The sequence below is a fragment of the Eublepharis macularius genome, chromosome 5 (assembly GCF_028583425.1).
Source record: "Eublepharis macularius isolate TG4126 chromosome 5, MPM_Emac_v1.0, whole genome shotgun sequence".
In the NCBI taxonomy this organism is placed as follows: Eukaryota; Metazoa; Chordata; class Lepidosauria; order Squamata; family Eublepharidae; genus Eublepharis; species Eublepharis macularius.
In genome coordinates, this window is record NC_072794.1 from 95,377,499 (window position 1) to 95,397,672 (window position 20,174).

General features: G+C 41.0%; 1 protein-coding gene across 1 annotated transcript in view; it reads right to left on the reverse strand.

The window, feature by feature from the left end:
* LOC129330055 (vitamin D3 hydroxylase-associated protein-like) overlaps nucleotides 1-20,174 on the reverse strand; it is a 41,951-nt gene that overhangs the window by 16,578 nt on the left and 5,199 nt on the right. The window contains exons 3-10 of the mRNA XM_054979914.1: nucleotides 18,824-18,964; nucleotides 17,264-17,397; nucleotides 14,672-14,878; nucleotides 13,108-13,148; nucleotides 9,501-9,625; nucleotides 8,530-8,655; nucleotides 3,648-3,745; nucleotides 594-693 (exon numbers count right to left, since the gene is read on the reverse strand). Coding sequence (XP_054835889.1) covers nucleotides 594-693; nucleotides 3,648-3,745; nucleotides 8,530-8,655; nucleotides 9,501-9,625; nucleotides 13,108-13,148; nucleotides 14,672-14,878; nucleotides 17,264-17,397; nucleotides 18,824-18,964 — 972 coding nt within the window. The remainder of the gene's footprint in view (nucleotides 1-593; nucleotides 694-3,647; nucleotides 3,746-8,529; nucleotides 8,656-9,500; nucleotides 9,626-13,107; nucleotides 13,149-14,671; nucleotides 14,879-17,263; nucleotides 17,398-18,823; nucleotides 18,965-20,174) is intronic.

Genomic DNA, 20,174 nt, shown 5'->3' on the forward strand with positions numbered 1-20,174 from the left:
TGGCTTTCCGCAAACAATGCAAAACCAAATTATTCAAAAAGGTTTTTTACTCAGATAGGAAGGCTGTATTGTAAGGAGGGGATCTCAGATGATCCGCTAATGAGTTAGGAACCATAGACCTCACCACTATGTTGTACAGGATTCCTACTAATGCTATGTTTTTGTGAACTTGTATCTATTTACCCTATGGCATTGTTTATGGAAATGTTCCTGCTATTGACTGTACTAATGTCACACTGTGTAATCCACCTTGAGTCTCAGTGAGAAAGGTGGATTCTAAATGGCATAAATAATAAATAAAAATAATAATAATAATACTGAAGGATCCAGCCAGTAAAAGAGGAGGCAACCTCCAGGGGCAGATTTAGAATGTTTTGGACACCAGAAAAACTGGCTGGCAATACAAGTCAAGCAAAACTAAGTTGCTACCAATATGAAAGTGCAAGAAAAAAATAAAAATGTGGCATTCTCCCATTGTGGTATCCAGTGCTTGCTTTCCTTGAGGCATCTTTGGACTATGATCAAAGTAAAATGCATATAGGCTTTGGAAATACAAAACGACATATATGTAGAGTGTCTATCTCATGACTCACCACAGGCATCAAAATGAGAGCTAGGAATCTCTTCAGCAGATCTGGCATTCTGCAGCAACGTAGCTGGTTTGTCCAAGTGGCATCCACAAATTCTCCATCACTGGAAAGGTGAAAAGATAAAGGCATTTCTGCAGATGTTTAATCTATCTGGTAAAGCCTCAAAAATTCTGTCTGCCTGATATGATATAATATGTCCAGTTCTATAGCTCTGCAGGATAGACTTGGGTCCCTTTCATATGTGCTCTTTAAACCCACTTTGGCTTCTAAAGGCAAATGGATTTTCATTTAAGTTTTCACACACTTAAAGGATAAACAAAAACAACAACAACAAAACCCAACCTGGATCAAAACAGGTTTGGAAAACCTAGGTTAAGGCTTAATTAGCTATAGGAGGACAGTGTTTAAATCTTAAAGTACATGGAAAAAATCAGTTTGCCTTCAGAAGCCTTGGCCTTTGACCTGTAATTCCATCCTATTCATCTCAGTGCTTTTTAGATGAAACTGCTGTGTGTCATCAATTCAGAGATTTGGGCTGGATTGTCACCAATATACAGATGACACATATCTCTATACTGAACTTCCAGCTAAATCCAGGGAGGCTGTGGAACCCTGAATCAGTACCTGGAGGCAGTTTTAGAGTGAATGTGAGCTTAATAAACTGAAACTTAGTCCCAACAAGACAGAAGTGCTATTGGCAACCAGAAGGTCTCACCCAGGATTTAAGGTGTCCTGCATTCTTGGTGGGGTTGCACTCCCTTTGAAGGAACAGGCCTGTAGTCTGGGTATGTTTTCGGACTGCTGGATAAGCAGGTGGCAGTTATGTCCAGGGGTGCCTTTTAATACCTTTGATTGTTTGGCCAGCTGCAGCCTTTCCTGGGCAGGAAATATCTGGCCACTGTGACAATGCCCTGGTTATATTTAGATTAGATCACTACTATACACTCTACAAGTGCTGAAAAGTGTTTGGGAATTTCAGTTGGTGCAGAATGCTACAGCCAGGGTGTTGACGGGAGTGGATCTTAGGGACCACACCCTCCCAGTCTTGGTCTATCTAAACTGGCTCCTAGGCTGTTTTGGGCACAATTCAAGGTGCTGGTGCTAACATTTAAAACCCTCTGTGGTTTTGGACCAACATACCTGAAAGACTGCCTATCTCTTATGAACCTACCAGACCACTGTGGCCATCTTTGGAGTCCCTACTTTGGGTGCTCCACCTTCCAAGATTAGGTGGGTGGCAACCCAGGAGAGGGCCTTCTCAGTTGTGGCACCAAAACTCTGGAAATGGGCCTATATGAAAGGGACCTTACACTCCATAACACATTTGAGAGGTTAACATAGTACAGAAAGGAAAATAATTTAGATTAAAGAAGAATATTGATAACAAGAACTAGCATTGTTGACCATACACTGCTGGATTTAAGTTAAATCCCAGAGGTCCTGTTTCTCTGAGAGCAGTGGTTTCTCTGAGTGGAGTGGTGACTGATGTAAAGAACCTGATTGACTTGTGCTGGCCTGCTTGGCATCCTGGCTTCCAATTTTTAAAAGCCACTCAATTTTAAATTCAAATCTTCAAACTTCGGACAAACTGATTGGTTCACACTTGTCTCCACAAGTATCTTGCAACCTAATCCTATCATCATGCTTCTGTATAAGAAAGAATTATGGGGTCCAGTTGCATAGAAGACATAGAATTGATGACCCACCGATCTCCCCAGTTGCATTCTACGAGCAACTTTAAAAATCTCTTCAAAAAAGACTGCTTTCGAAAGAAGACACAAAATTGTCGAGGTGTGGAAGAGTTCTGGATTCTAAGAACTGGCCAGCAAACTCCAGTGACTGTATTCTCTATGGGGAAGCAAAAATAAGCGCATTGGCAAGGAAGTTTACGCTCAGTGAGAGAGAAGCCATTTGGGCCTTCAGAGAGCATCTAAATATAGAGAAGAAATGCCCAAGGAACTGTCTCGGATCCGCCGCATTCTCAATACAGTTGCTATTTCCTCCAGTGAGTGTGAAAGGGGATTTTCCCAGATGAACTTGATTGTCACTCCAGAAAGGTCCTCCTTGAAAGTTAAAACAATAACATCTTTATTGTTTATAAGAATTGTTGGACCTCCTCTAACAGTCTTCGATCCAACAAAGTTTGTAAAGACATAGTTGCTTCAAGGTCATCGTTCAGCTTTAGACAGCCAAAGCAAGACCCGAAACAGAACAGAGGAGTCTGGTAACAGGACTAAAATTTGGAAACTCCTATGCTAAGGTAAGTTGTTCTCTACGCGCGCCCTGTTCAAGAGCAAAGCATGCTGTCTTTCCCTTTTTGCAATGATTGTTGGATCCCCTTTAACAGATTGTGGATGCTTCTTTAACAGAACTGCAAAGAGGCGAAAGGTCTGCAGAGATGTTGCTGCTGCAAGCCAATTGTTCATCACTGGATGCCCAAGAGCCCAAAGAGAATAGAGGAAGTTGGTGGCATCTCCAAAGTTTGGCAGAGGTCCTTCAAAGCTGAGCTAAAGTTTAAAGTCAGAAGTCTTTCCCAGCAGGAGAGAAGCCCCATAAACCGCTAATTTCTTTGCAGGCCCAAACCAGAGGGAGATCTGCAAACAGCAGAATGGCAGCAAGCATGTGAGGAAGAAGCAGCCTTCTTCCAGACTTGGGACTTTCTTATCTTTCTTCTTGCCAATGGATGCTGTTGCTAGAATTGCCTTTGTTCTACTATTCAGTTTAATCGATAATTGTAGAGTTCTTGATTTTATAATAAAACCATTTAAAATCTTGACCAGTTTCTTTGTGCTTTTGAAGCAATTTTTCTTCAGGTAGGCTTGCCAGTTCTGAGTTGGGAAATACATGGAGATTTTTGGGGGTGGAGGCTGAGGGGGGGGGTGTTGCCTTCTGACACACTTCTGGTGATGTCAGGGGGTGTGGCACATGCAAATCAGTCATGCCAATGATACACTTCCTGTGATGTCAAGGGGCATGGCAAATGCTAATGAGTTACACTAATGAGTTCCTGCAGCTCTTTTTCTATGAAATGACCCTTGCTTGTTATGCTGTACTTACAACTTTTCCACCAGTGTGGAACACCCATCTGCAGAAATGCCTTTGGTGAAGAGCTCATCCACCAGGAAATTAATCCGTGGGGGAGTGAAGGGTATAAGCTGAGTGAAAAAAACACAAGATTGGTAGTTAATGGAACCACAAAGGATACAATGCACAGATACTTTTCTGCCCTGACATATGTATCCTTATAGTGAATGAAATAAAGGAAAACCTACGTGTGGCCCCAAACAAATACTCTGATGTTTTCCTTGAATCAATTAGCCTCATTCTGCTAACTTAAAAGCAGCTATCAGTGTACTGAAGATCTGAAGGAGGACAGGAACAGCCGTACTAGACGGAGAACAAGGGGTTTGTATATAATACAAAGATTAGGCAAAGACTGTAGATTTTCCCCATTTACTCTCCTTGCACAATCTTTTCCTGTCCCAGGAAAATTTATTGCTGGGATCATGGAACCTGTATAGACTAACAACCATGCAGATCTGTAGGTTGTAATGAAGAAGAGGACAAAAATATATCTGACAGAAAAGGCACAAAAGTGATTTTGTCCCCTTCTCCCTCTTCGCTGCAGCCTCCTAGCCCATGAGACTATTAGTCCACACATGCCCACAAATACTGCTGGGGGGAGGGGAAAGCAGCATTGATCTGTGTCATCAGCACCTTCCCCTGACAGATTGCTGGATCTAACCAATGATCTCCAGAGTTACTGATTTTATTTTATCTAAGAATTTCCTCTGCAGATCAGTCTTATAGCTGTCAGTGCAATCTACTTCTTAAATATCTTTGACTTAGCACAGTTTGAGAGCTGCAAAAAGTCGAGCACTGAAAAAGTAGAAATCTAGACATCAGCATTTAGTTGATGACTGGTCCACAGACATAGTAATCAAGTCCAAATGCCCTCTCAGATTGGCTTTAAAAGATGAGCCTCTACTATAGATCATTGTGCAGTACTTGCTCACTTAGTAAAAAAAGTATTGTATGTGGCCTTGATCTAAAAAGGGCTTTTGATTGTATTCCCTGCATTCGATTGTGGGGGGAAATTAGCAAGGACCTCCATGGACCACCAGCTTCTACGGCTAATCCATAGATTATACCAAAACAACATGGCACAGGTGAGACATTGAAACAACAGCCAGCTGACTAAAGAGATCAAAATAAATAAGGGTATCCATCAAGGCTGCCTTTGGCCCCTTAACTTTTCAATCTCTATATAAATGATATTCAGTCTTCATTCTGATGAAATCTTCTACCAACCTCACTTGTCCCAAACATCCCATCCGAAATTTGTTTTATGCTGATGATGTTGTGCTTTTATCTTGGTCAGGCATTGGACTAAGACAATTAATGCTCTTGCTGTTTATTGTTATCAGTTCTTAAACATAAATGATCAAAAGACAAATGTTGTTGCCTTCTGTAAAGGCATGCCCTCAGCCATCTATCTTGGTTTATGAATGGCCATTTGATTGCTCAGATGAATACCTTTCATTATTTAGGAGTAGAAATGGGCACGATCCACATTACGATTGAAAAAAACCCACGATAATGGCGATCGCGCGATCGTGACCCGGCGGATCGTTATCATCCACGGCCAACGATCCAGTGATCGGGAGGGGCCTGGATCGGGGCGATCGGGCTTGGATCAAGGATCCAGACACTCAGGCGCCAGCAATCTATTCCCCTGGCAATGGAGCCAGGGGAATGCCTGAGCTCTGTTTGCCCTCCTTCTGTCGCCCTGGAAATCTGAATGGAAGCCCAGCTTTCCTTGATCAGCAGGGCTTCCTTCCAACCACGGAGCAGCAAAGCAGTCACCAGTTGGGAGAAGACACCCAGGGGAGGGAGGGGGAAGGGGGTGTTCTGTAGCCATGGGCACTCCAATCTCATCCCTGCAAACCCTGACAGGCAGTTCTGACGGCCAAACACAGACGGCCAAACACAAACACAGATGCCGCTGGCATCACCCACCGTTCCTGTATTGCTGGGAACAGCAGGGCGCCCCTCCGCTTTTGCCTCCACGATCCATGGATCAGGAATGGGAGATGCTCGGTGCGGGTCGTTAAATTGGGATCGTCGCCGGCGCCAATCCACGATCAGCTTGATCGTTAATTTTTTTTGGATCGCGCCCATCTCTATTTAGGAGTCCTTCTTTCGTATAATCTATCTTGGACAAATCAAGTTACTTCTGCTAAGAAGTTAGCATCAATACACTTATCAGCCCTTTTGAAACTTTTTTCGAACCTTAGGAGGTAATTATGTACCAGCTGCCATTTGTGCCTTTCAGGCGAAGGTAGTTCCTATATTATTATATGGTGTGCCATTGTCCATAGCTAAGGTCACTGACAAGTATGGTTCTTATTTAATTTCCTTTGTGCATTGTCTGTCAAATCTTCCTATACGTGTGTCTGGTCCAGCTATTCATTCGGAATTTGCTAAGCCCTCTCTTGAGGCTACAGTTTGGATAGCAACTCTCCTATTTAAACTGATTTTTTTTATTATTCTGATGAGGAGTGCTATTTGCATCTCCTAGCTAAGGATGGCTTCTGAAGTTCATGGATAAAATTAGGCTACAGAATTTGGGTCTCTCCTCTGAACTTTTTAATCAAATGGAATATTCCTCTGCACATAAGCTGATCAAATCTAGCATTCTACACTATGATAAATAGAGCACTGACTGTAGAGCCAGAAGGATATGTTCTCTATACTATCTGGGTCTCCTAGTCCCAAAGACTTTACTTGCCTATTGCAAATTTTTAACAGTTCCCAAGTATAGAATATTCTTTTCTAAGGCAAGACTTAATATCCTGCCATTAGGAGTAGGTTTCTAGGAGTGCCTTTCTCTGAGTGGCTTTGTGATTGCAAATCTGAGGATGTAGACACTATCTGGCATTTCTTTATTGATTGCAACAAATTTAATTTGGCCCATAACAAATGGATTACAATTTATATACAAAAATGGAGTTTTGTTGCAAAACAAAAGCTTTTATAGCTAAATTTTTAACAGACACTGGTCCAAATGGGACTCTTGCAGTTGCAAAATATCTGTCTATAGCATTTAATGGCATTATTTCTTACTGTAAAATTCTTTATTTCTGTCTTCACATTTTATGTATATTAACATATTATTGCATTTCGGATTCGTTTTCGTTTTCGCAGCCATGTCGGACGCTCCTCTCGGCAGGTCCAAGAAGAAGCGGCCGAGCCGCCTGGCCGGGCGGCTGATCTGCAAAGGTTAGCCCCCAGACTCTCAGGCAGGGAGTCTGAGTCCGGGGCGCGGCGGGAAGAGCCCTCTGACAGATCGAGGCAGGGGGTAAATAGCCCGTTTGTCCCTATGGAGGCCGGCAGATGAGCGCGGCACCTAGTGTGCTGCCGGGCTATGGAAAACGGCAAGGAACAGGATTAGGCGAAAGCCTGCAAGTAAGCGAATCCCTTCTGTTACTACAAGCGTATGTGAGGAGTGGGGGGGTCTGAAGGTTAGAAGACTCAGATTTCTCCCCCCTCATAGAGTCTCGGAAGATTGGCAGTTCCCCCCCCCTAAAATGGCAGCGAAAAAGCAGAGTCCTGCTCTTGGCAAGTCAGTTACGGCTGCCTTGCAGAGGGGCGAGACGCTTGAGGAACTGGTTAAAAGAGCGGTTATGGAAGCCATAAAACCCTTTGTTGACAAGCTGAATGAAACAGATCAAAGGGTGGGCTTAATTGAAAGCGATGTGAAAGCCATTAAAGAAGCAGCGGGGGGGGGGAGAGAAGTCTGCCCGGGAAAGTGCATCACTTACGAGAGCAACGAACAGGGAATTAAAGTTGGTGGAAAACCAGCTGATCGGACTGCAAGTGGAGCGAACACAAACCATTTTGCGTCTCCAGAATGTTAAGGAGGAGGAAAAAGAGGATTTATGGGATCTCGCCTCGGAACTTTTAGCGACACCCGCGAGGGCAACTAAAGAAGAAGTGAAAAGCGCCATTTTGGGAGTCCGTCGGGCATCTTCAAAATATGCAACGAAGCGGCAGCTGCCTCGCGAAATTGTTATCGAGTTTTCATCTAGGAGGGTCCGGGACAGTATCCTATATAATTCATACAATGCGGAATTGGACTTTCTGGGAAATAAAGTCAAGATATTGAAGGACGTTCCATTTTTAGTGCGGAAGAAAAGATTTAAGTACAAGATGTTGGCAGCTCTTTTGAGGGAACGTGACATAAAGTACAAATGGCTACTCCCGGAAGGAATCGGGTTTAGTTATAAAGATCAAGCTCACAAGATTAATTCGGAAGATCAGCTAAGGGATTTTGTGGATAAAAATCCAGAATTTGGACCAGACACCAAGCAAAAAGAAGAGGATCCGAAGCCTGAAGGGAGGGGGGAGGCAATGAGCGCTCTGGCGGTAGCTGCGCAGAGGGAATTGCGCCCGAGGCCCAGGGGAGGGAAAAAGATTTAATTTGAACTGTAATTTGTAATTTGTATGATCAACCACTCCGTCACTACTTTATTAAGCTATTTTTTTTACTATGGCAGTATGAAGGGAAAGCATTGAAATGTAGCGTTTAGTGTTTGTAGGTTACCTTCCCCTTTTTTTCCACCCCCCTTCCCTTTCTCTCTTTTCTCCCTTCTTTCCCTTCCCTTGTGCTATTGTAGTCTTTTGTAGTTACTGTCATTGTAGTTTTGTATGTTAGATATTGAAAAATAAAAAATTATTTAAAAAAAACATATTATTGCATTTCATCTTGTTTGCTTATGACCTGTTGGTCTATGAGTATTAATAAAAGAACTGGAATTGGAACAGCCAGCCCCAAGAACCCATCCAGGACCACATAGGCAAGGGAAGAGTATAAGGTGGATGTTGACCCCTTGGATCCCGACAATTTTAAAAACATCCACACGGGCACTGGGGTTACCGTATGTCCAGCTTCCTGCAGTAGTTTTCTGGTTTCCTGCACAGCCCGTCTCATGCTGGGAGATGGTTGGAAATAGCCATCTCCGTCATAGTATCCAATTCTAAGGGGCCTGGAACCAGAGTAAATCTGCAAAAGGGAGAATGTCATTTAGTGCCAAGTACCTGAATCAATGAGAGGTAAGATTCCTTTTTGTATAGCATTTGAAAGCTCTGCCATTCATTCAAGGGTGAAGCCCCAATTGTCTAGAAATCTGAGCAAAGCGAGGCATACATATTCCTTGCCACTTAAATAATATAGCAGAGGCTGACTGCCAAAAAACAAAAAGTCAAGAACATTAATCAAATCAAGAACACAACCAACACTAAAATGTTAAAAAGAATAAGTGTCAAAAAATTTAAATGTCAGTAAAAAGGTAAAGGTAGTCCCCTGTGCAAGCACCAAGTCATTACTGACCCATGGGAGGACATCGCATCACGACGTTTTCTTGGCAGATTTTTTGTTATGGGGTGGTTTGCCATTGCCCTCCCCAGTCATCTACACTTTACCCCCAGGAAACTGGGTACTCATTTTACCGACCTAGGACGGATGGAAGGCTGAGTCAACCTTGAGCCGGCTACCTGAACCCAGCTTCCTCCTGGATCAAACTCAGGTCATGAGCATAGCTTGGGCTGCAGTACTGCAGCTTACCACTCTGTGCCACGGGGCTCTAAATGTCAGTATAGCAACAAATTAAAAAATATATATAAGTAAATATAAAATTAATTGTACAGCAATAAACCTAAAGTATTAGATGACAGAAAAACCCACCCATATAAACTACTAGAGCATGGGAGAATAGAATCACTTTTTACATATCACATCTATAGTTTGGCAAGAGTTTTTTGAAAAAAGGATGGGACAATAAAAAGTGATTGTCAAGATCTCTCCTCCACATACACACCCCAGTCCTTCTCTGAACCTAGTTTAATTACCTCATCATTAAAGGGAAGTGGAGGCACAGCTGGATCCAGGAGAAACAACTCATCACACAGGAGAGCCTTCATGCACAGAACCAGGCTGTCCATGTCTCTTGCCACTGGACCTGTCACATTGGTAACTGGGACAAAAAAGGAGGGCCTCTGACCATGGTGAAAGAAGCAGCAGCTGCAATAGCTAAGGAGCTGAAGATACCACCTGAGACTGTTGCCTTCCCACCATCAGTAGGCTTCCTATTGCTGTGCAAGTGCCTTGTGAATTGATTCATACAACCATTTTCAGTGTGGAAAAGATCACTCTGAAGTGACTTTCTCCCTCACTTTTCCCATTGCTGTCTTCTGAAAACACCCTCACCACATTTGTATTTCCTAGCTGTAAGAGCAGAATGACTTATTCTGAAATGCATTAGAAAGTTATTTAACGTTTTCCAGAACTTGAGATAGCATTGTGTGGCAGTTGTTCACAAAACACACAAAAAGAAAAAAAATCTTACAGTAGCCTTTTCACCTGTGAAGATCTTAATTACTGACACTGTGGACATTTTAGATAAATTTTGAAATGGTCATGCTTCCAAAAATTATTTCTCAAAGGGAGGAAAAGAACTCCCCCACCTTGATGAATTATAATTATTAGTTATGAAAAGAGTTTTTAAGAATATATCAAATGCTTGTATAAACAGGTGAAAATGAAAATGAAAATGAACCTTGTGGAAAATCCCCTACCCTTCAATCCTAAGCAAAGATAAAAAGATCTTAAATAGAATGTTTTACTACTCTTTTGCTTTTTGTGAAAAAATATTTTTCAAGTGTGACTCGGAACACCAGGTTGTACCTGGAAGATCCTGCCAGTGCCATGAGATTGACAAGGAAAATTTTCTATCATCTCCAGAACAGTCTCTTCCTGGGGAGGTAAGACAAGTTCTCATGTAGCACCTATTCACTGCACATTGAGGGAGAACACCAGTGTAAACCATCATTGCTTTTTTCTTTTCTTTTGCATGCAGGGAAGTATCAACCACAACCAAGGGAGAGAGACTATACCAAGTTGAAGGATCCTTGTGTACAATGTGTTACTTTTGAAAAAAAATCCTTTAAAAAAAGAAGATAGGATCCATTAATTCTTCTTTTGACTTATCAAGTAGTGACTAGATTATTAATATGAAAACATTTATTAGCAACTGAGAGTAACTAGGCACACCATCATCAGCAGAGCAGTGATGTCAAAAAGAAATGAATGGCTAATTGGAGTTGACGCAAACAGACATGCTTACTGCTAAAATATTTCAAAGAAATCTTATCTATAGTTTCCTTTAAAGAAAAATGGGATCTTTTTGCTCTTAACTGGAATTTATAGTCTAAGACTGGAAAGAAATACTCTTATAAGAGAGTATTTCTTTCCAGTCTTAGACTATTTTCCTTTCCAGTCTTAGACTATATTTTGCTTGTTGTTATCATCAAGCATTATTAAGTTATACATTACGAATAGAATTAATTTTTAAAAGAAAATGTTCCAAGGGTACAGCATTTTGCAGTGTGAAGATTTAAGAGAATCAAGTTGTACTTCTCACATACTGTTTCATTTCACCTAAATCAAAATACACAAGCCCCATACCTGAGGAAAAGAAGTATCAGTTCTCCTTATTTAAAGAGAGCTGGCTCCCCGCCCCCCCCCCCCGCCCCCGGCCCATCTAGTGTACTTCTAGGGCTCTTTATTCGGGGCAGATTCCTCAGGATTGGTTCAGAGCCCCAGAGACAGGTGGAACTTTGGGGCTGATTGCCACATCCTCCTCCTGACAGCCCCCATTTTATCTTTCTTTGCTTCCTTGTCTCCTTCTCACTACAAATCAACCATCCTTTTATTTGCCCCCACATTCAGCTGTATTTACTATTTTTTTAACTTCAGTTATACCCAGGCATTTTCCTCAATGGAGGAGAGCAGCTTACATAATTCTCCTTTCCCCCATTTTATCCTCTCAACAAACGTGTGAGGTAGGTTATGCTGTGAGTGTGTGACTTGTCCATTTTCACTCAGTGAGCTGACATACAGAGTGGAGATTTGAACCTGGATCTCCCAGATCCTGGTCTGAAATTCTAACCACTACACACACTGGCTTTCATAGGTGGCTGCTATTGAACACTAGTGAACAGCCACCCTTAGGTGAGTCATGCAAGTTGTATAGTAGCAAGTTGTCCAGTGGGCCCTGCACCCTTCCCCAGTCTTTTACTGACAGAAACTGAAGCTTGAAGACTAACAATACCATTGTGGTTCTCTAAAAATGGCTACAAAGGTCACTTAGAGGGCATTCCTTTCTAAAAGCTATAGGAGCCACTTCTATTAATATGAGATGGGGGGGGGGGAGTTAACTCTTCAATATACTTTTTTAAGATTTCAGATTTTTCTGCAAACCTCAGGCTTTTTAAAGTTTGTGAAAATACTGGTCTTGTCTATACACGCCTGCAATTTCCTAATTTAAGTATACAGATATATATTCAGGTTGAGAATTAGACGTCTTCCACAGAGGTTATTTACACGGAGTCCAATGCTTTTGGGAAGGGTTTTTTCCCCCTGCTTCCCCACTAGGATTGCAAGGTCCCCAGGAGGGAAAACTGTAGGATGACAGGTTATGGGGGGAGTCATGCAGGGGAATACATACCCTGTATGCTCAAAATGTGTATTTTAATTTGGTTTTAATTGTGTGAATGATGGGTTTTTGTTTGGTATTAATAGTTTTTAAGATGTGTTTTTATAATGTATGTTTTTCATCTGTTAGCACCTTGACACCCTGATAAGGTCAGAAAAGGGAGAGTATAAATTCTGTAAATAAAGAAATAAAAAACTTCTAAATGAATTATAGCAGTTCAGAATATAAGCAAGTATAATACATATGTAATATTTACATAGTAGTCTCTTTATATACTCAAATGCTTTGCTTTGAATTTAAACTCACTGTCAAGGTCTTTTTAAACAAGACCATGTCTCTCATACGTCATCGCAACCCACTCCTTTCTTCCATAATTAGGGGATAAAAACATTACCTTCATTAGGCTACTTTAGAGGCTACTGTACAGTTAAGATTACTGTGAGACAATTATTAGTATATATGAAGTAATCTGAGCATAGAGGAAGTAGTCTAAATAAATACTAAGCAATATTATTGAGAAATATGAATAGTACTTGCACAGCTGCACTTTCACTTTATTTTCCAACTTTCTGTCCGTGAGCAAAATCAACACAATTTCAGCACAGGCCTAAATGACACCCAGCTTGCATGCCAAGCACTGTGTATAGTTAAGCTGTAACTATAAATCAACAAAAATCACATCACCTGTTTTTGTCTTGTTTTGTTTGCACACCTGCATGGCTAATGAATACATTTTTTAAAAAATTGACCTAATGCTCATGTTTTAAAAAATTAGAAATCTTACAGAGCCTAAGGAAGCCAGTTGATATAAAAGTGCATCTGATATAACACAATATTGAACCCATTCTTCTTATCAGAAGACTGCTATCCATCAAAGGGTTTGACTTGTTTTAAAATTTTCCCATTCGCTAAGTAACAGGTTCAACTCTAGTTTATATTTTATCATCAGTAGACTTGCTTACCTGAGTTCATTCCATCTACAGGACTGGTAGTACCTTTGACGCTGCACAAGAGCAAACGAGAAAAGTAAATTAATGATGGAGAAAAGCCAAATGACAGAGAGAGCCAAAGAGACCAAGCCATGAAATGCAAGTGACATATGTCAAAGTATGTTACTAATAACTGAAAGCCACTAGGAAATCATTGAAATTCTACAAAGATTACCTTCAGTGTTTTTCCTGATAGAGAAGTGTTATAGGCACTTTTCATTATGCCTAATTAACTTTCCATCCTCTGTAAATACACATATATCAGGTATCTATAGGACAAACTTCCCTCATTGAAGCAGATCAGACATTTTAGCTATGCAGCTGGCATCTGCTGTGGATTCAAACAATTTCACTTCCCTTCTTAGAATCTAGACCAGAACTAACAACAATTTGCAGAGAGATTTGAGCTTTAAGTGAAAAGAGGCTCTTGACTTTCCCCATGTTTAATACTTTCAGTGGCACAGACCACTTTTTTTTACTCCAAAAGTTAGGAGTTATGTTGCTAATATGGCTTTCTTCCCTTCCTTTCCCCCCCCTGCCAGGATCTCTATATTGCCATTCCTGAAGGACACATTTATCTTCAAATTCTCAGAACATTTAACTGAGTATAAATCAACATCCTATAAAAGGGCTTTCATTCATGACATTCAAAGTTTTGCCTAGACAAAGAAGGGAGAAGAACTCTTAATGCAACCTTGTTGGTGTTTGGACCTCACATAGTTAGGCACCAGACTTTGTTTTCAGTGACATTCCTCAATAGTGGAATTCCTTCTCTAGTGAGGAACCACAATACACATACATATTTGGGGCTGGGGGAAGAACATCCTGATCAGGCAATACTAACTTCATTATTTGGGGCCATTAGTGACAAGGGGGGAGGAATGGAACATACTAAGTCAGAAATCACTTTAAGGTCTATGTAGTGAACATCATTCTCATCTTCTCATGGGCCTCCAGCCCCTGTGGGGACATCACCAGAAGTGACAATGGCAGTGCTGCTGATTCACTGGATTCTTTACTGACCTTTGGGTCTTGGTATATACCCAGTCATCCTAAGTACTAACTAATGGCCTCTCTTTATATGAATTAAAGATTATGAGTTGGATCCAAATTACAGCAAGCGGAGCAAAATTCATGCAACAGGATGTTCCTGCTATCTTCTTCTGCAGCAGCCCATTGAGCTGTCCCCAAAAGTGGAATTAAAGTGGAAGGGAGAATCAACAAAAATTGCCCCTCTCTTCTATTCAGTTTTTTCCTGTAATAACAACAGCAGCAGCAGCAACAAGCAACAACAACATTCGATTTATAAACTGCCCTCCAGGACAATTTAATGACACACAGTCATTACAGAGGTTTACAAAGTGTGTTATTATTATCCTCATGACAATCACCTATGAGGTGGGTGGGGCTGAGAGAGCTCTGAGAAACTGTGACTGACCCAAGGCCACCCAGCTGGCTTCAAGCAGAGGAGTGGGAAATCAAACCCGGTTCTCCAGTCCTGCCACTCTTAATCACTACACAAAACTGTTAAACCTACCTCAGCCTATAGCCAGTTGGTTTGAACCCGCAGACCCCACAAAAGCCACATGGTACCCGAATACTTGCAGCCACATCTGTCCCGATTCCAATAACAGACCCTCCTCCTCCAACCAGAGCTGCTTCTCCACCACTGGATCCTCCAGAGGTTTTCTTATGGTTGAAAGGATTCAAGGTTTGCCCAAAGAGTGTGTTGCCACAGTCAATGCTGAGTAGAATGGGAAAGGATTTATAAGTTAGGGCTTCAAGATTCATAGCATTGCACTCTTTTTGGCATGGTATAGATCTGGATCACACATAAAATCCACACTCACTATAATATAACAACATCAGCAAGGCACTACAAGGGAGCCTACCTTAATGATCTTAAACTAACACAATAACAAAATGCATTAGCAAAATGCATTATCACTACTACTACTACTACTACTACTACTACTACTACTACTACTACTACTACTACTTTTATCTGTCCTTGCTCCAGGACAGTTCAAGTCAGGCTACATGGCTGTCTCTTCCCTTGTGAGGTACCTTAGGCTGAGATAAAGTGACTAGTAAAAATCATCCCGTAATCTTCATGGAAGAATGAGAATTTGAAACCAGATTTTGTCATCTTTCTTATCAAAATCTAACAATGTAATCACTATACCACAATGGTGATATAATACATTCTGCCATTAGGGTACTAGTTATTCAATATGTATTTATTAAAATATCAATACCCTGCCTTTCCCAAGTGACTTAATATGGCTTACATTTTTAAATTAAGACTAATCATAATACAATAAAACATTAGCCCCACCCCAAGAAAATGCCCATTAACTCCATGTTTTAGTAGTCCAACTGAGGTTACAAAAGCATGAATTAGCATGGCCAGGCTGGCTGAGACTAAGAAAATGAGAGTTGGTGAACCAGGTGCAGGTGATAGAAGGCACTCTTGGCCACCACATGAACATGCTTTTAAAACAGGAAGGTTGGGTCCATAACCACTCCACCAAGCTCTTAACCAGCTCTGAACATTGCTCCATCCAAAACAAGCGAGTCTAATCCCTCCAAAGCATTAGCCTTTCCAGTCAGCATCATCTCCATCTGCAATGCACTCTATGTGGGGCTGCCTTGAAGACTGTCCTGAAGGTACAGTTGGTACAGAATGCTGTGGCCAGAATGCTGACTGGAGTGGGTTGTAGGGACCATATCACTCCAGTATTGTTCCATCTATACTGGCTTGGAGGTTCCCAGTTTGCTTCTGGCCCTGTTCATGGTGCTGGTTTTGACCTTTAAAGTCCTATATACTGAATAATCAAATTATTCAGTAATATCATGAAATGTTTCCATTAAGGGTGACTTCTGAAATATAATTATATAGTTGGTACTGACTTTTAAAGCCCTATATAGCTTGGGCTCAGCATACCCTAAGAACTGTCTTCTCTCATATGAACCTACCTCTCACTCTGGTCATCTTCAAAGACTCTGCTTCCTGCCACATGAGGATAGACAGGGGGCAACCCAAACATGGTCTTCTCAGCTGTAGTGCCAAAAATTTGGAACTTCCTTCACAAGCAGATTTGTCTGTCTCCCTCTACTGCTGTCTTCCAGACCTTTTTTAATATGGTATACTCCCAATAACTGTTATTGAGGCAGGACTGAAACCACCATAGAACAGTGCCTTCCAGTTCTTACTCTTAAAAGTTGTCCAGAAGGATAATGTACAATAAATAGTGGTATCAAGTGACATCATGCTTGTCTAGGAATCACCAGAAATGTTATGGTGAAACCACAGTTTTTAGCGATTCGTAGAGAAGACGGATGTCACTTCTGGAGAATCGCCGGAAACTGTTTCTGGCAATTCTTGGAGGGGTGTGATTACTGTGATGTTGATTCTAGGTTTTTCCACCTATGGTTGCCCTCATGGCCCCCTTCTCCTGCTGTTTGCCAGGCCATACCTGGCAACCCTATCATAGCTACAGACTAAGCACAGACCTAGGTATGATGAAGTCACAAACAACATTAAATAATTGAATTCAAATTGAGATGGTAAGTGGCATCAATTTAAGATGATTAAAAGGCACTTTTCACAGGATAAAGGTGTCTTTGTAACCTGGTTTGACTGTTCAGTAATATGGAAAAGATAAAGACAAATTTTTGACAGCATTAATCAGTGTTGGGTTAAAATGAGGAGTTTTGTGCAGCTTATGCTAAATCTGTGCTTTCTGATTGTCATGGACCAGTAAAACATGTGCTAAGCTGAAGTCTAAAGGCTGCTTCTCACTCATTTCTTCTCAGCTTTGACAACCAGTAATATATAAATAAATAAGACTTCACTCCTCTCTCCCTTCTTCACAAAGTAAACTGGTGCTGCAAAGTTTGCTGTGCCCAATGGAATACAGCTAGACCTAACAGATGCTTTTTTCCTGGCACAGAAATAATATGATGGGGATAATTTCACATCCTAAATTTCTGATTATCAGGTTGATGCTAAAGGCAGAGGAGAAAGGAAACACATAAAAAAAAAGAGAAATCTGCTAAGAGTGACATTGTCCATGCGTGCATCAGAAATACACACAAATTCTATAAAGGAAGGAATATCACCTACTTCAATATGCCTTGTGAGGTGTTGGTCCTTACAAATGGAATTGCCCCTTGTTTCTTTAAAACTTTAACTATTACAGAGTCATCAGGCTCAGGATTGTCCAGATATTTCACCAATCCCATTGTGTTGGGGTGGCCCTTTAAGGAAAGAGAAATAATGTAAGAGAGGCACCTGTCACCTGTTGCCAGTTTTCCACAAAGGCACTCAAGGCATTAGAATGGAAACTCAGGGCAGAATTTTGTTCTAAAGGAGCACAATAGCAAGCCCAAAATTATTCAGCAATATCATGAAACATTTCCATTAAGGGTGACTTCAGAAATATATTTATGGGGAATTTATAGAGTGGTGGAGATTGTGTTTACATAACTGGAATATTTGCAGGTGTACAGTTAGAGCTACCACTTAATATAATGAGTAAATCTGTGGTACAAAAGTTTGTTATAACCTGAAATTCTGAAATCTTTTTGTTTTATATAATTTTTTTATTTTTAATTACTAACCTCAAAAACTACAAAAAAGGGAAAAAGGGAACAGGGGGAAAGAGAAGAAACAACATATAAAACACACACACTACATCTACAAGTATTGCATTCCCTTCATAATACAATCATTTAAAGTTAAACTTTCTAATATGCTATTAGATTGGTAGATCTTATAAAATACGAACTACAGTCAGGATCAGGTCTTCTTCCCCCCCTGCGTCTCGATCGCAGCTCTCTCTGAACAGCTACAGTAGCTGCGCTCACTCCCTCCTCCCCATTCCCCCCTTCAGATTCTATATCCTCTCCTTGCTGGAACTCTTGATGATTAAACACAAAGTCCTTCAGCTGTACTTCCGATGTTATCTTGTAGGCTTGGTCTTTATAACTGAACCAGATGCCTTCCGGAAATAACCATTTGTATTTTATTTCACGCTTCCTCAGAAGAGCTGCAAACCTTTTATATTTGAAACTTCTTTTCCGAGCTAAAAATGGAACGTCCTTCAATATCTTAACCTTGTTACCCAGAAAGTCCAAGTCCACATTGTACGAATTATATAAGATGGTGTCCCGAGTCTTCTTAGATGAAAAATCGATAATAATCTCGTGAGGCAACTGACGCTTCCATTCTGAAATCTTTTTTTTTTAATATACATAGGATGTATTACTAGTATTCCTTCTCTGTCTTCTCCTCCCTCTAAATGTCCATTTCATATGGGAAAACTTCATGAAAGGTAAAATGTGTACCTGGATGAATATACTCTATAAAGACAATTGGAGTGTTATTAATGTAAGGCAGCACAAAGGCTGCGATCCTCCAATTTGATCCTCAGCTGGTTAGGGGTCTAGTGACAGAGCTGCAGGGGCAATAAGGAACAATGATGACCAAGGAGGGAATAGCAGCATCATATGTGAATAATGAACAGTGAGATTGTCCTTTAAAACATTATCTATACAGCTGATCTAATCATGATATGAATACCAATATTAAAATGTGTACTAATCTTAACTTGAGATCCACAGGCTCATTTAACTTTTAATATTTCCCTCTCTCTTGCTATTCTGGACTAAATGTCCTAAGTACCTTGCAGGCAATATTTTCCTTGATACTGACAGGAACTCCATAAAGCAATCCTTTCTCCTCCTTTTTCACTTCCTGAAGCTGTTCCTCACACTCTGGAAGGAAATCTGTCACACAGTTGATTTGTTGAGTTACCTCTAATGCCTTTGTGTTGGCAGAAACAAACAACAACCAAAAAAAAAAAACCAGAGAGAGAGAAAGAGGTGAGTTAGTGGAATAACATCTAAAGGTCCTAATAGCAGTGTTTGTACTTATTTACAGATAACTGAACATATGAACATAGGAAGTCTTTTTCTCAGATAGTACAGATACTGGTATATTTGTGGTACATCTTAACAATATATACTGGATTGCTGTAGTTAAAATATTCCAAGTCTGAAGACAACTAAAGGTAGATTTTGACAAGGGGTGTGCACCAGGAAAAAATTTGGTTTGATCTGTAATATCTCGGGTATTTAAATTGCTTCAGTATGCTCCATAAAGATTTGGAGCATACCAAGGTGAGGGGGGAAGCTGCCTGTCACCCCCAGCCCCCCAATTAGTTCCCTGTGTACTTTACCTGAATTGGAAACCCAAATCACACACTCCTAATTCTATTTTTGAAGCAAGGAAGCCTTTTATAAAGCACTGTGTAGAGATCCAGTTGTCTATATTGTACTGTGTAAAGAAAATCAGAAAAATGTCGTAGTGTTTTGGAAAGTTTTCCTCACCATATGACAGGCATGACAGATAGTAATCTCTCCACAGAGTAGTTTTGGTTAGGATGAAAAAGGTATTAAATCAACCATCTGCAGTAAGGATAGACATGACTGCCTCCATGGAATAATATTTCAAAGAAAGCAGAGTGCAATATAGTACCTGTATTTGTAGATATAGATGTGAGTTGCAGTCCTACAGTCTGCACCAGGCGTTCCTCTGCCACATGAAGGCCATCCTTCCCCTAAGCTGGATGGATGTCATTTCCCATATATCCCATTCAAGTGTTCAGTCAAGCTGGCCCTTTTCCTTAGCCTTGGTCTCCCCCCACTCCATGTAAGACCTTTTTCTCTTGCTCCAGATAATTGCTGGACTCTTCCCTCCTACTGTATCCCAGCTCCAGCAACTCCGGGGTCACTTACAGTTTTCCATTGCCAGCTGAGTATGAGGCTTCCTGCCTCCAAGCAATGGACTGGGCGGACTCATCAGTATCAGGCTGCTCAGGCAGATAGCAGCTCCACCACAGTGCAAATGGTTGTCTGCATCCACCTTCAGATGTAGGGCAAGGTATACAGTATTGAATGCAGGTACTATTGTAGGAGCAGGAGACCCTTGCAGGGGAGAACCAGTGGGCAGGAAGGGCTGTTTAGGTTTTTCC